Here is a 15,593-nt window from a genome sequence, read left to right as displayed (position 1 = left end):
TCTTGCCCTGTCCTTCTTTGTCCTTTTATCTGTTTTTTTTTTTTTTTTTTTTTTTTTTTTTTGTTAATTATTGCATTTCTATCTACGCTTACAACCACGCTACCCTGAGAACGCCTTATCTTGTCATATCTCGGAAGGTAAGCGGGTTTGGCCCTGGTTAGTACTTGGATAGGAGACCGCCTGGGAATACCAGGTGCTGTAAGCTTCTCTCCCCGGCTAAAATGCAGGGGGGTTGCGTCAGGAAGGGCATCGGCGTAAAACAGTGCCAAACAATGTTCGTGTTCAACAATGTAGGCGTTCATCGGAGGTGACACGCCGTGGCGACCCCTAACAGGACAAGCTGAAAGGAAAAGATTCATGATACAAATAACGCTTGTACTGTTACTTATGTTCAAATATGAAAACTGTTCTAGTGGTTTCCACCCTTACTCCCCTGTCCATTCTGCCTCTTAGTCTGCCCCTTACCCAAAAAATACTTTTCTGTCCAGCAGAATAATTAAAAACTTAAAAATACACAATGGAAGTATTTCAAACGTTCTGTTGCACAACTGTTCCTGCACAAACGCACACAGATCTACGGTTATGCAGAGCCATGCAGCTGAACAGGATATTTCATTAAGAAAAAAAAATCATGAATGCTAGGTACATTAGTCTAAATTGTCCATAGGTGGAAATGTGAGTAACAATGATTGTGTGTGTGTGTGTGCTCTGAGATTTGGTTGGTAACCAGTTCAGTGTTCACTCCGCCTTTTGCCTGAAGTCAGCCGGGATAGCCTCCAGCTCATCATCCACTATCGAGGTTAAACGGTGTTGAAAACAGATGGATGATATAATGTTCTGAAGTTCGACTTCCAAAACTTGTCACGTTGTTCTTCTTAAGACCGCAAACTATAACTTGATCTTGAATCAATAGCACCTCTGTTGGTCGCAGCCAAGTAGCGTGCTCAGTTTTGCAGTCATTTACCAGACCAATGCAGTTGCACAAACTACATGGAAAAAGAGCGCCGCTGATTGCATGCACAAATCCCGTGGGTCTGCGTGTGGTTGTGTCAGCGTGTATACCTTCGTCTGAGTACTGACGTCACCCCACAAGTCAGTTATACGCCCGGGGCAGCGAACTACGTGGATAAACCGCTGCAGTAAGTGTATTAGATGTGACAGCTTCACAATCTTCCACCCCCACCCCGAAGACGCGCACACATCAAACAAATATCCACACACTTCCTTTGGTTTCCTTGAGACACAAGTAAATATCTAACGAATCACCTTGTGATCCGTGTAGCGTAGGTTTTATTTTGATGGTGGCTTGAGTTGACTTTAGGTCAAGCGAGTCATTTTACTTTTCACATGTTCAGTGTGATACTGGCAATATTGTCATAATAGATTATTAAAATTGCTTCCCCTCTGGGCCAATTTAGAAATTCCAATAAGTCACGTCGATGCGTTGGTACTTTCCTCTATTGATTGACTTCGATTACTGAAACGAAAAAAAATATTAATGCCACCCTGTTTGTGTTGTCCAGGAACATTTGAGTCATATTGGACCGGAGGAGTTTGTTCAAGCTTTCGTTCAAAAAGACCCTCTAGATGGAACCCGGGTATGTTTTCATGAATCACGTTTTTAATTGTATGATTGTTTTATTTCCCTTCCTAGTGTTTAGCTTGCTAAAAAACAAAATGCAGCCATATTTAACATGTTAAATTCCTCAACTGGATGCGGTGGGCAATGTGGCAAATCGGCGTTTGCTCGCAAAGGCTCAGCAAACGATGAAGTCTGTGGTGTTGTGTTGAACAAATATAGCATGCTGTTTTTTTTATTTGTTGTAGTAGTAGTATTTGCTTGCTATTTGTGAATCGGCATATGATCTTCCTCACGCTATCGATCGTGTGACTCCTGCTGTCAGCCTGCTGCTGTTTGTCATTTGTGGTCGCACAGGGGGGGTCGTCCTGGAGACAGAAAGCTACTTAACCATTAGCGGAATTCCCGATGGAAACATTTCGCTTTCTCACTTGTATTTGTGTTTGTTTGTGTTTGTGTATCAGCAACAACCATGCTTCAGTGACCAAAAGAAAACCTCCAACCTGGAGGCATACGTCAGGTGGTTCAACAGGCTGTGTTACTTGGTCGCGACTGAGATCTGCATGGTGAGTAGCGGAGACGGGTACACTTATATTCAACAATAACTTTTTTTTTTTTTTAATTATCGCCAGCCTAAAGCACACCTTTGGCAATGATCAAGCTGTCTAATTAGCAGCGAGATGTGCGATATGTGAGTCGGACGCATGATCCCGGCAAACGAGATGAGCGCTCACTGTTACAAATTCTGACACTTTTGTAAACAAACAAACAATACTGAAGAAAAATTGTCCTTTTGTGTACGTATAAAAAGTCTTAGATCTTTGAATTGCAATCATGAATAACAGGAGCAAAACTAAAAGGATTTGATTTACGTTTTTTTCTTTGATGGATTTAATTTGCAATTGAGAACAATTTAATGGCTCCAACGGTTTATAAAATAACTAAACACGCTTATATGCATATTTTGTGTATGTATATTTTTAAAAAATACAATCGCTCTCTTTTTGTTTCATCAGTTTAAACTGAGGTTTGTTGCCATGGTTATCAGTAATATTGATGCTTGCCGTGAGCACCCTCTAGTGGTTGCTTATGTATATACAAGTTCTTTCTGTGCGAGGCTTTCCGCAACCACGTTGGGATCGTTTTAACAGCCCTTTCCATCCATCCATCCATCCATCCATCCAGCCATCCGTTTTCTTAGCCACTTATCCTCACAAGGGTCACGGGGAGTGCTGGATCCTATCTCAGCTGTCAACAGGCAGGAGCCAGGGTACACCCTGAACTGGTTGCCACCCAATCCCAGGGCACAGAGAGACAAACAGTCGCACTCACAATCACACCTCGGGGCAATTTCGAGTGTCCAATTAATGTTGTATGTTTTGGGGATGTGGGTGGAAACCTGAGTGCCCTGAGGAAACGCACGCAGGCAGGGGGGGGGGACATGCAAACTCCACACAGGCGGGACTGGGATTGAACCCGGGACCTCAGAATTGTGAGGCCAACACTTTACCAGCTGAGGCCACCGTGCCACCTTAACAGATCTATGTGCCAGAAAACTTTCACTTATGAACAAGCAAAGGCTTTTGATCTCTAGCGAAAGACATTCGTAGTTAGGATAATGAAGAAAATAATGGATTTCACTCTGTATTTGTTATGGTTGTCTATTGCAGCCTGCAAAAAAGAAGCAGAGGGCCCTGGTGATCGAGTTTTTTATCGATGTGGCGAGGGAGTGTTTCAACATCGGAAACTTCAACTCGCTCATGGCCATCATCTGTGAGTCCGCTAATCTCATGCTTGATTGAATTCCAAGGCATCGCATTCGCTTAATCATTAAAATGTCTCCTCCTCCTCAGCTGGAATGAATATGAGTCCCGTGTCAAGACTGAAGAAGACCTGGGGCAAGGCCAAGACTGCTAAATTCTTCATTTTGGAGGTATATTACAATATTGTACACACCCAGGGACTCAGTGGTATTTGCAAAGTAGTATAATGGCCACACATAATTAACTAACCAATTGCTGATTTTTTTCAAATGGTTATTTTTTTAAAGATTTGTTGAAACTCAATTGAATTAGATAAAGTAATATAATAAAAAATTTTAAAGGGTTTATTTTACAAAGAAAATATTTACTCATTTTAAACTGTAATGATTGAGATTTAAGTGAAATGAAATGAAACGCCTTCTTAAACACGATAAAAATGTTAAATAGACAAGCATTTAATGATATTCTATTAAATCAAGCAACCAATTATTAGAGAAACTATTACAAAATATATGAACTGAAAAAAACATTTATCTTTTAGGAAAATCATCTTAATGTAAAAAAAAAAAAAAAAAAACAATTGTGACTCTTGACAAATTTTTGTCGGGTCAGATTAAACAACAAAGTGGGCCACGTGTACTCTGGCAACCCCTAAATTAGCCTGGTCCCAGTCTAAGCCGCAGCATGTCTATCGTGATTTAACAAAACATAAATGTCTTGAAAATCAATCACTCAATCACATTGCAATCCTGTGTAACTATTTTTATGACACTATTACCTTTAACCACCGTTTAATTGCGGGTACATCGTTGCACAAGATTTGGGCCGATGTCAGCGCAAATCCGCCGCGTTGACTGTTTGCGAAACGCAATCGTTTTCGATGAGAAATTAGTCTGGGAATACAGTAGCAGCATGTCGTTTTAGACTGAGTTGTGCCTCGATCTCGAGAAACAGACAAGTCTTTTATGCTTCAGGTGGGCAGAAACTTGTAGAAAGTCAGGATTGAGTATTTGAACAGTTTCACGGATTCGGTTCCCAGAGTGTCCAAGTTAGAATTCTTCTTCCCCAGCTCTTTGAAACAGATTGATCAGCCATTCCCTCATCTCAGGGTCAACTACCGAGTTTTCACGTAATCTGCTCGCTGGAATACGCTCCAGGTCCTAAATATAAAGTTGACAGTGTTGCGCCTTCCCTTGACAGCATCAGATGGATCCTACGGGCAACTTTTACAACTACAGGACCGCCTTGAGGGGAGCCGCTCATCGCTCTCGGACGGCCAACAGCAATAGAGAAAAGGTCGGCCCCCACGTTGTCTCGCTGCTTCTCTCGCTCTACCTCTTGCTTCACGACCACTTTCTTTTCCCACCCCAGATCGTGATCCCCTTTTTCAGCCTCCTGATTAAAGATATTTACTTCCTGAACGAAGGATGCGCCAATCGACTTCCCAACGGCCATGTAAACTTTGAGGTGAGATGCTCGTTTGTTGTGACCATTGTGACATCCTCTTTCCGTTTTGTTCTGAAAATCAGTTGAACTTGTTTTAGAAATTTGTGGAGTTGGCCAGGCAAGTCGGGGAATTCATGATCTGGAAGCAGGTGGAGTGTCCTTTTGAAGAAGACCAGGCCATTCTACATTACCTCCACACTTCCCCCATCTTCAGTGAGGACGGTAAGTGGATGTCACAGCATGTCTTGTGCACATTCGCTACATGCAGAAAGATAATCGGGCCCGTTATGCAATTTCCTGACCACAAATTCCAGACTATATTATTATGTTTTGCTACATAATTTTTCAGTCTAAGTCTATGAGTGAACTATCCATTTATAGACTCTGTAATGGGTCACGGTCTACAAGCCTAAATAGTAAATGTAAACACTTTCTGAAAAAGGTTGGACAGGGGCAGGCAAATTTGAGAAATCCTCAATAAACACACAGTTTAGAAAATTTTGCTGGTGAACAGGTTAACTGGAAACAGATGAATGATTGATGATTTGGTATAAAAGTCTTCCCAAGAGGATCAGTTATTCACAAGAAAGCAAAGGGGGAGTTTATATACAAGTTAAAAACACTACCGTACAGCAAAGGCCATATACCGTATCAACGATATCCAGAAACCCCACTGTCTTTTCTGGGTCTGAGCTCATCTGAGATGGACTGACACAAAGTGGAAAAGTTGTGCTGTGGTCTGATGAGTCCACTTTTGAAATTTTTGCACATCATGAAAGTTCACCTATGAGCCAGAGAGGACAGGGATCATCCAGACCAGTAACCAGTACCAACTTCAAAAAGCCAGTATCTGCCAAGATATGGGATGTCTTAGTGCCCATGGCATGGATAACTTGCACATCGGTGAGAGTACCATTCCTGCTGAAATGGACATACAGGTTTAGGAGCAACATAAGCTGCCATCCAAGCAACGCATTGCTTGGAGGGCGTTAGGAATGTTGTCCCTGCTTTATTTCAGCTAGACAATGCCAAGCCACATTCTGGACATGTTACAATAACGATTTCTTCAGGTGTGCCTTGTGAAAATGTCAAATACATTATTTCTCCCCAGGACTCTACCTTGCATCTTACGAGAGTGAGAGTCCAGAGAACCAAGTCGAAAAAGACAGGTGGAAAGCTCTCAGGTAGGTGTCAGTCAAATAACTCCATCCAAGCCCTACACACTGTTCAGGTCCACAGTTTTGTGAACTTCTCTCACTCAACATCTTTTTTTTTCCCCCATGAAGGTCAAACGTTCTAGGAAAGACATGAGGCACTGACGGCAGCTGACTCCCCTCTCGCCATCGAGGGAGCGCATGTTCTCATTGCACTACAAAGAACTGTGAAGGAACCAAGCTGGTACTTAGGTGTTTTCTTTAAAGAAAAGATGGATTTAACAAAATGATGATGAACAGGATTCATCAAGAATATGGTGTGAAGAAGGAAAAAAAAGATGTGAAATGAATGAAGCTACTGAACAAATTGTGACATAATACCATAATGAAGATGTTCATTTTACTCTGTGAAGACATGGTTACGACCGCGGAGAGTGCAGTTACAGGGAAAACCACTTTATCACATCAAATTCCTATTGATGCTGTTGTTGTTTTTTGGTATTTGTTTCTCTCTCTCTCTTTCTCTTCCTCTTAGGTCCAAAACCTCGATAGCTATTTTATTTGACGTTTTTCTTACATTGTAATGAAACTTTCCATGATGTGAAGGGTGCTGGCTTGCCCATTTCACCTGTTGAGTTTTATACCGTTCGTCCACCGTCATCAAGGTTTTACTGCGTGTGCCTGGGAAGATTGGGAAGTATTTTTAAATGAGCGTGTGAAGCATCCGTGTCTACTGAGATTCTTTTATGAGAGTGATTGGAAATCTTTTCATTAGATTTTTTTTTTTTTTTGTTATTTATTGTATTTTATTTTGCAGGGTTAGGGGAATATGTGCTTATGGAAAAGTGTTTACTCCTCTCAGATGTTTTGTGCCATGAATGCGTGAAAAAACCTACAGTTAACTTAGCCACATGTGTACATTCAGCCCTCATCTTTCTGTTCCTCAGGAAGTTTTTTCTCTTGACTGATGTTCAGTTGTCTTGTTATATTTATGGAGATTTCTGTGCTGACAGATGTATTGTTTCTATTGTACTTTTCCTTTGTTGAATATGAAGTAATACGGCATGTTCCAGTGTGGGTTGTTTCTTTAAGGGGATTTGAAGCGATTTCACCTTGTGTTGACTTTATTACTGTGATGATACATTTTTACAGTATATGTTAATGAAGGACAGTGTTAATGAAGGAAAATTGTGCCATATGAATTTACTGGTTGTTCTGAAAAATTCAGGTCCATCTTACGTACGGTGTGATTGTTTGTGCGTTTGTATTTGGCCTTTTCCCCCCACATGCTTTTGGAGCTCTTTATAACGATGTCTTCATAGGGAAGTGAGCAGAAGCTGTGTAATTAGAAGCATTTCAAAAGCACCCTCTACTTTATAATAGCTTGATGTCAACATTTCCTCTTTGAAAGACTAATAATTCTGCTCCTTATTCATAAACTTTCCCTGTAACCTTCCTAGTTCATGCCACAGATGTGGCGTCCCAACCTCGGACAGCGGAGTTCGATTGACATTTTATCTTGTGATCTCGATGACAATCGACAACACAACATCCATCGTGTTCAATTTTACAGCAATGTTTCAAAGATATGGGGTTCACCAGTGCTTTCCTTGATTTAGGTCAAACTGAAACATTTGATTCCAGCATCACTGCGAAATGTGTTTTCCTTAAAACCTTTAATAAAGTAAGCCATGCTCAGTTGTTCATCTGCTTTTTATTTACACCATTGTCTTTTAACTGTATAATGTACTGTGATACATAACTGGTTTGCGGATTTTTATTGAAAGCTTGATCGCTTGTTTGAAAGTGTTGACTTATTGACTACGACCACGCAGGCACGCGGAAAACATGCAAACGCCACACAGGCAGGGCCGGGACTCGAACCCCGGTCCTCAGAACTGAGGCCAACACTCTAAACAGCTGCTCTGACAAGTACAATTCGTACAAAATGTTACTTGAAAAAATGTAGCAATCCAATTTAATTGCAGTGGGAGCTGAGAGAGTTTTCTGCTGAAATTCAGCCACAGGCCCTTCGCATGCATCCCCTCTACTGCCTGCTCAAAAAATCCAATTGAGAACATTTCACGCTGTAGCTCGGGAATATTGGGATAAGTTCGGTCTTTGCACATTTCGAAAACTTCCAACATATTCAATGTAGTGTGAATTTTATTTTTTTTTTAAAAAAACGCAACTTCACACCAAGCATTCTTTCTGTTTTCCATCCTATTTCAAAATCCATCATTGACTAAGCATATTTTAGACCTCCAACATCCCTTAAGTAAAAAAAACACACATTGGTGATTATGAAAAGAGCTCATCCATCTGAGTTAATGTAAATTAAATAGGTAGGACCACAACACAATTGAGTGAAGAAACAGCAATTTATTTAACTTTGCACATTTCAGTCTTTTAGTTGCTCTGGGTGCGGGCCAAAAGTGAGCTTGGCCAGTGTGTTGTAGCTTTCAAAGTGCCTGGAGCTCAGGAAGGTACCGAAAAAGGCCTGGAGTACAAAAACTGCCCTCATCTTCCTCAGAATGGGCCTGGAGAGGTCCATCCAGTACCGCAGGACGTTTCCCTTCTCCGGCAACGGTGCCGTGTTGTATCTGGACGCAAGGCCGATGTTGACGGGTAAGGCCAGGATGATGGGATACACCGCGCCACCGAACACACCCACCAGCGCGCCCCGCGTGAGCGCGCAGGTTGGGCAATTGAGGTCCCCGGACATCAGAGGGTTCGACACCGCCGCGTTGTAGAGAACGTACGTCGTAATAAAGGGCAGCACGGCCATCGGCAAGCTGGACGTGATCCGCGCCTCTGTGACGTTCAGGGCTCGGCGGTACAAGCTGTTTGCGATGAGCCCCGCAAGCCCCCCGTTCCCCGCCAGATACACGGGCCCGTACAGGAAGAACTTGCGGTCAATGTCGGGCAGCTTGTCGAAGTTCTTTGCCAGTAATTCGGCGATCACTGCTCGTGATAGCCTCTTGCCGGCGACGCTGTCCTTTTCGACGATTTGTGACATGGTTCGGGTTATGTGAAAGCATCCAACGATGACTGACCCGTTAAAAAGTACGACGCGGGGATGTCAACGTGACATTTGATGGAAGGGAGTGTGTTTCCTTTGCCTTACCGTCAAACAGGGCGCAGACATTGCTTACCCAAAAGGAAGTGCGGCATAGCGCCTCTTAACATGTAGCCCTGCATTTTGTCTTCCGGGATTCAGGTTTTGTTTGGCTCGTCACAAAATGTATACCATCATGCATTACACCTAAAATACATACAATCATACTCTTACTGTAGTGATCCCTTTGTGTTTCGGTTGATATGTTGGAATTTGAAATGGCTTACACTCTAAATCAGGGTGCTACAATGTTAATATAGCCCTGCATTTTGTCTTCCGGGATTCAGGTTTTGTTTGGCTCGTCACAAAATGTATACCATCATGCATTACACCTAAAATACATACAATCATACTCTTACTGTAGTGATCCCTTTGTGTTTCGGTTGATATGTTGGAATTTGAAATGGCTTACACTCTAAATCAGGGTGCTACAATGTTAATATTGCCCTGCATTTTGTCTTCCGGGATTCAGGTTTTGTTTGGCTCGTCACAAAATGTATACCATCATGCATTACACCTAAAATACATACAATCATACTCTTACTGTAGTGATCCCTTTGTGTTTCGGTTGATATGTTGGAATTTGAAATGGCTTACACTCTAAATCAGGGTGCTACAATGTTAATACACTTTTGGTAGGCGTAGACGTGTGTCACGTCACGTGACGGTCACGGGGTTCGTGGGGCAGATCTGTGAGGAGATTCAGCGTTCGCCATCTTTTGAGAGACTTTCGTCGAATATCCATTCCATCTTTTCGTGGTATTGGTCCATAATATCGTTGAAGTAAAACACAGTGACATACGAGCATTACGATTGAGGTAAGCCTGCTCGTTAAATGGTGAGAACGCGCCTCGTTGGGTGGGCTAAGACGTGTTTTGTTCGTGAAGGCTAAATTTAGCCAGTTAGCTTGTCCAAACGTCGACGACTCGACAGCACGCCTAACATGGCTGCTGTTTGCCTACGGTAAACTAATGCTAACGTTGCTAACTATTTGACGTCTTTTGTGCTCGACATCTGCTTGAACCTTTTATTCATTTCATTTCTTTTGCATGGGGAATTACAAAAAATGTGTACTGGAAAATTTGTTCCAAATTGGTAAATGTGTACACGTGAGGTTTCTAGTTTACGCCGATCGGGCCGAGCAGATTCTGAGAAGCAACGTTCGACGACGCTCGATTTTGATTAGGCCCAGATACCATGATGTACAAAACGAATTGTGTATAATTGCATTCGTCGTTACGTTAGTTTATACACGTTTCCTTTTCAAAATAATGAAAAATATAGCCGTAGGCTCCACTGAATGCTGCATTTGCGAAATCAAATGCCCTTTGGTATTTGAAGGCAGCGTTCAGCGTGACTTGAGTTTACATAATGGCGGCTGTCACAATCTGTCCTGTTACTACATGCGATTTGTTGCGATGTGCAGTTAATTTTTTTCGTGACCGTGTTAAAAGTGAGTATTGTGGTTCCATTTCTTCTATATAGATGCGCCATTGCACGCGAGTGTACTCCCTGGGTGTCTGGCTTGACGAGAACAGCTGGGAAGAAAGAATGGAGTATCGCAAACGGAAGGCCAGGGATTCGCATAGCAGCGAACGAGAAAACAAATACAGAAGAACTCACCGACATCACAAGAATGCTGACGGGTAAATTGAATGTTCACTGATCATAATCACTTAATCAATGCACGCACCATTTACATAAAAAAAAAAACTCACGGCACACCAAACTATAAATACTTAAACGGTGATATTGTTTCGTTTTACTCACAAATTAACTCAATATGAAATTTGTACTGTGTAACTCATCTTATTGGACCTTGTGACATTTTATGTAAGAGCATTTAATTTTTGTGCTATACATCGTTGGCATCCAAGGATGCGTCAATTGAATATTTTTGGGAAAGTGAAGTGAAACAATTTTTCCTCACCTCTGATTATCTCTCACTGCACACTCGTGCCACATCACCCTACTCAGGAGTCGTTGTTTTAGAACTCTTGAGTGGGCAATGAAAATGTGCAGTGGGCTGCCAATGTCTTTAGATATGATTTTGGGCATCAATAGATTAACCCCTTTTCTATTAACTGCTTTGGGTTGTTGTCTGATGTTTTTTTTTAGGTTCTTCCTGGAGAACCGAAGTTTAAACCACAGCCAGGACTCGAGGCCCAGGGAGACCTGGGAAGACAGTTCGGACATAGCCTGCGGAGAGGACAGCCGTGACTACACCTTCAAGGACAGAGATCGTGACTGGCACCATTACAGCAAGTCATCTGGGCGCAGCGGACGCAGTCGAAGGAGCAGACGAAGCAGACACAGAGACAGAAGACACAGGCGGAGCCGCTCTCGCCACGGGTCCTCCTCGGTACGAGTAACATCTATTCCTTTCCACTTCTGCCTGTACCACAAATCATCAAAAGGGTCATTCACTTTTCTAGCCAAGCTGTCATTCAAATTTTTTATTGTCATAAAAAGAAGGAACATAAAGGTTTAGAATCTTGATTGCTGTGGTAGAGGATCTAACATTAGTGCTCATGAATATAATGAATGACACTGTATTGCAAGAGTTGCAAAGAGATACATGTGAAAGACTTGTAACTTAAGTTCAGTTTTTTTTTCTGCACTACTCTGCGAAAGTCTCATCTGAAAATCTTGTTGCCATGTTTTTCTTCTGTAACGCACACTATGTGGTGGCTGGCGCCCAATTTCTCGATGGGGCTGAATTTGAATTTGCTGCTCCGTCCATTCGCCTGGCGGTGTTACTGAACGGGCCGAATCTATCCACCCCTACAACTCCCCCCTCGGCCTGGTTGAATGAATGACGATGTCGCGTTGTGCTGGCCCGGTGCTGACTGATGGGTTATTGATGTGATGGCGGATTGCGGCGGTTCCGATGCAGAGGAGGAGCCATCACCGCAGGAGCAGGAAAAGATCCAGGAGTGTTGAGGATGATGACGAGGGTCACCTCATCTATCACAATGGAGACATGCTGAAAGCGAGATGTATAGAATATATACCTTTTTTTTCCTCTTCTGTTACCAATTTTTTTCACACTCTTCTGGTCTCTAGTTCTCAATATTAAATAGACAATATATTTTTGCGCTAGATTTAATTTTAGGTTTGCTACTTCTCGTGTAACATTAAACATTTACACCATTTTGTGACACTTATTGTCAAGCCTGTTACAGTAGAGGAGCTATCTAGTGCAGTGACGCAGCCAAAAGGCAGTGTTTGACTCTCTAACATTTGCTCTTTATTTTGTGTAGATGAGATTGTGTGTACTCTTGGAGAGGGTGCCTTTGGGAAGGTTGTCGAATGCCTCGATCACCAAAAGTAGGAATTACTACAACTCGCCGTTTAGTTGATTTTTGTTATTACCTTTTAATCCTTTGCTTATGTGTTTCAGTAATGGTGTTCGGGTGGCTCTGAAGATCATAAAAAACATTGATCGCTACCGCGACGCAGCAAAGTCTGAAGTCGCTGTGCTTGAGCATCTGAAGTCTCTGGACTCTCAGGGCAAATAGTAAGCGACCACACAGCACGCAGTGTTTGTAACTTTGACACACAGGATTCTTGACATTGCTTTGTTTCCTCAACAGCGCATGTGTTCACATGTTGGACTGGTTTGACTACCACGGACATGTCTGCATTGCCTTTGAGCTGCTTGGCCTCAGTACATATGATTTCCTCAAGGAGAACAATTTCATTCCTTTCCCCATAGAACACATCAGGAAAATGGCCTATCAGATCATTCGTGCTGTTCGATGTGAGTTATTGTGTGAGACATACTGCTCGCAATTGCTTATTTTTGTCTGTTTGATGTATGTCTTCTGCTCATCTCTTCAGTTCTGCATAAAAATAAGTTGACTCACACGGACCTGAAGCCTGAGAATATTCTCTTTATTGATTCAGAATATAATATGGATTACAATCCAACAAAGGTAAACACGCATGCGCCTAATATTTACTTTGACCGCTGCAGTCTGATCACCACATGATGTATTATTTCCCTAGAAACGAGATGAACGGACGTTGAAGAGACCTGATATAAAACTAGTGGATTTTGGGAACGCTACTTATGAACATGAGCATCACACATCTGTGGTGTCCACACGTCATTACCGTGCCCCTGAAGTCATTTTAGGTAAGTAGTGCGTTCTGAAATAATATCTAAAAACACGTTTAGTGACGACTACTTGAGTGGACATTTTTGCCTTGCAGACCTTGGTTGGGATCATTCCTGTGATGTCTGGAGTGTGGGATGTATCCTCATCGAATACTACCTCGGTTCAACTCTTTTCCAGGTATGTGGCTGTGGGGGGGCTGGAAAAGGGAGTTGTTACTGTCGAAAGCATTTACAACTTCTATGTTCTTAACCTTCAGACTCATGACAGCAAGGAACACCTTGCCATGATGGAGAGGGTCTTGGGCCCAATTCCTTCAAATCTCCTTCAGAAAACCAGGTCAGCAAAAGTTCTAACAAGATTACGATTGTAGCCACTCTCGATGTGATGCTCTTGGTAACTATGACGAATATTTCCCAAACTTATTTTTGCACAGGAAACAGCGATATCTTCACCGTAACAAGTTGGACTGGGATGTTGACAGCTCCGGTGGCCGATATGTCAGGAAACACTGCAAACCACTCAGGGTGAGAATAAGAAGACTATGCTGGCACAAACATTTCTTTTTTTGTTTCCTTCATTGACAAAATTATTAGTTTTGCTTTGAACTGTTGTGTTGAGCCAATTCCTAATACTGTTGACACTTAACAACAAAATGACAGAACGTAGTTGCCTTGGTGTTAAAGGATCATGTTGCACTGTTGTTGTCTCACAGAGTTTGGCTGAAAATTTGTGACCGATCACTAACATTCTGTTCGTGATGTGCAGATCCTTCCTAAAATATTGATAGAAATGCCAAACCTTGATAGTGTAAAACTGATTTTCAAATCAATTTGTGTGAGGTAATGTCAGGAACACAGTGGACAAACCATTTTGATCGTTTCTAAGTGGACATCAGTGAGAAAAAAAAATCAGTCTTCCGCCTGGGTAAAAATTAGCACACTGGCACGCTGCTCTTTAAGGCAATAAACTATCATGTATGGAGTTATTTCACAACAGCCAATCTTTTCATTATACAGAGCAATAGTGATAAAACCGCCATAGTGAATTTGGAAAAATATGTACAAAAATATCTATGAAAAGTATAATTTTATCTGTTCCCAAAGAAAAAAAAAATATTAGTTAGTGCAGTTGGTCTAATTTGCTAACTGGTGGATGAATATTTTTAAATTGACGTATTGACAAACTTGTGCAATCATTATTCCAAATATTAGCTTTCAGTCACCCAGTTTTCTAAAACGGCAAGTGCCCGAGTTCTACCTCGATATACATCAAGTAGTCTCATTCTTTATGAAAGTATGATTTGAAATACCCCCCCCCCCCCCCCCCCAGCGAAACAAAGCTTGGTTTTGTGTCGTAAAGAGACGGCCACTACACTTACTGGAGAAGTGTGGTGGCCTGTTACAAAATGATTACTTTTGATATTTCAATAATTTGAGGTAGTGTATAAGCAGTATCATAACAGAGAGCAAAGCGGTTGTATCAACTAGGAGAGACAAAAGTGGTCAGGAAAAGTCCCATTGTGTCGTCCCACCACAGATAAGTGTGAAAGTTTTACAGTAACTATGCTTCCTATTATGCAAAAAAAAAAAACTGTATGTATATGTTTAAAAAATTTTGCCCCTCTCCCTCCAAATAGCGTTACATGGTGTCTCAGAGCGATGATCACCAGCAGCTATTCGACCTCCTGGAGAAGTTAATGGAGTACGACCCTGCCAAGCGCATCACGTTGGATAAGGCACTCCAACACCAATTTTTCTCCTGCTTGCACAAGTGCAGCAGCGCAAGCAGCAGCTCCAGCAAAAAGCACTGAACTGAAGCGCGTCGTCATTTGACATCTTGGACGCTGCGCTCAGTTCCGGCCTGAACGTCGTCCTCACTCTCCAGGAGAGGTTCAATGTACACGACTGCATCAGTCCTCTCCCGTCCTTGGCCAAAACGCATTCACATCTCACCATTTTTTCTATGTAATGAATCCCAAAATAATTGATATTTATTTGCCATTTACAAAGATAATTTTGTCGCAGAGCTGTAGATTTGTATTTTTGTTACTTTTTTTTTTTTGTATTGTACAGCTCCTGGTCTGTAGTCATTGATTGTCAATAGACAAATGCCTATCTCCACAGCATTGTATTGTAAAAAGTTATATTAGGCAGGGAAAATATTTGTACTGTACATAGAATTGATTATGGTATTTTCAGCTGTCATGCAGTCTCTTCTCAATAAACGTAAACACTTGGATCAGCTTTTGTTTAGAACTGCAATTTCTTCTCGGGAACGTAAGGTGGCAGTAAAGTGCTTTTGGAAACCCAGCCTTAAACCACCGCCGAAGTATTTACAGTCTCGTAACCCGTATATCCCATTAAAATTATCTTGCTAAAAAAAAAAAAAAAGATATGAAAGGTCCCTACA

At 41.9% G+C, this 15,593-nt stretch overlaps 3 protein-coding genes across 4 annotated transcripts in view; 2 read left to right on the top strand and 1 right to left on the bottom strand.

Annotated features, from left to right (window-relative positions):
* The window catches only part of LOC133508465 (ras-GEF domain-containing family member 1C-like), a 28,434-nt gene extending 20,788 nt beyond the window's left edge, over window positions 1-7,646 (top strand). Inside the window, exons 6-14 of the mRNA XM_061834554.1 lie at window positions 1,524-1,598; window positions 2,044-2,145; window positions 3,250-3,352; window positions 3,433-3,512; window positions 4,543-4,638; window positions 4,714-4,809; window positions 4,887-5,010; window positions 5,900-5,972; window positions 6,075-7,646. Coding sequence (XP_061690538.1) covers window positions 1,524-1,598; window positions 2,044-2,145; window positions 3,250-3,352; window positions 3,433-3,512; window positions 4,543-4,638; window positions 4,714-4,809; window positions 4,887-5,010; window positions 5,900-5,972; window positions 6,075-6,099 — 774 coding nt within the window. The 3' untranslated portion in view covers window positions 6,100-7,646. The remainder of the gene's footprint in view (window positions 1-1,523; window positions 1,599-2,043; window positions 2,146-3,249; window positions 3,353-3,432; window positions 3,513-4,542; window positions 4,639-4,713; window positions 4,810-4,886; window positions 5,011-5,899; window positions 5,973-6,074) is intronic.
* Window positions 7,647-8,304: 658 nt separating this feature from the next.
* tmem126a (transmembrane protein 126A) lies at window positions 8,305-9,575 on the bottom strand. The gene has a single exon (XM_061834557.1). The coding sequence runs from the start codon at window positions 8,959-8,961 to the stop codon at window positions 8,344-8,346; it is 618 nt and encodes a 205-aa protein (XP_061690541.1). The 5' UTR covers window positions 8,962-9,575; the 3' UTR covers window positions 8,305-8,343.
* A 149-nt stretch (window positions 9,576-9,724) lies between these two features.
* clk4a (CDC-like kinase 4a) lies at window positions 9,725-15,426 on the top strand. 2 transcript variants are annotated; one of them, XM_061834555.1, is made up of 13 exons: window positions 9,725-9,878; window positions 10,546-10,706; window positions 11,179-11,422; window positions 11,957-12,059; window positions 12,324-12,390; window positions 12,464-12,580; window positions 12,657-12,823; window positions 12,904-12,998; window positions 13,072-13,201; window positions 13,279-13,361; window positions 13,441-13,520; window positions 13,618-13,708; window positions 14,821-15,426. In XM_061834555.1, exons 2-13 carry the CDS (start codon window positions 10,546-10,548, stop codon window positions 14,992-14,994), a joined length of 1,512 nt encoding a protein of 503 aa, XP_061690539.1. In that variant the 5' UTR covers window positions 9,725-9,878; the 3' UTR covers window positions 14,995-15,426. The 2 variants fall into 2 exon arrangements, with proteins under 2 accessions (XP_061690539.1, XP_061690540.1); XM_061834556.1 differs by lacking the exon at window positions 9,725-9,878 and adding an exon at window positions 10,004-10,023.
* The last annotated feature ends 167 nt before the right edge of the window (window positions 15,427-15,593 follow it).

This window comes from Syngnathoides biaculeatus, chromosome 11 (assembly GCF_019802595.1).
Source record: "Syngnathoides biaculeatus isolate LvHL_M chromosome 11, ASM1980259v1, whole genome shotgun sequence".
In the NCBI taxonomy this organism is placed as follows: Eukaryota; Metazoa; Chordata; class Actinopteri; order Syngnathiformes; family Syngnathidae; genus Syngnathoides; species Syngnathoides biaculeatus.
This window is presented reverse-complemented; position numbering and strand designations above follow the sequence as displayed.

Excerpts from the sequence above, each read along its gene's own strand:
- tmem126a (XM_061834557.1), bottom strand. The coding sequence starts at position 8,961 with ATGTCACAAATCGTCGAAAAGGACAGCGTCGCCGGCAAGAGGCTATCA.
- clk4a (XM_061834555.1), top strand. The coding sequence starts at position 10,546 with ATGCGCCATTGCACGCGAGTGTACTCCCTGGGTGTCTGGCTTGACGAG. Across the intron at positions 11,423-11,956 it reads CTCGCCACGGGTCCTCCTCG|AGGAGGAGCCATCACCGCAG; the intron begins GTACGAGTAACA and ends GTTCCGATGCAG. Across the intron at positions 12,999-13,071 it reads TGGATTACAATCCAACAAAG|AAACGAGATGAACGGACGTT; the intron begins GTAAACACGCAT and ends TTATTTCCCTAG.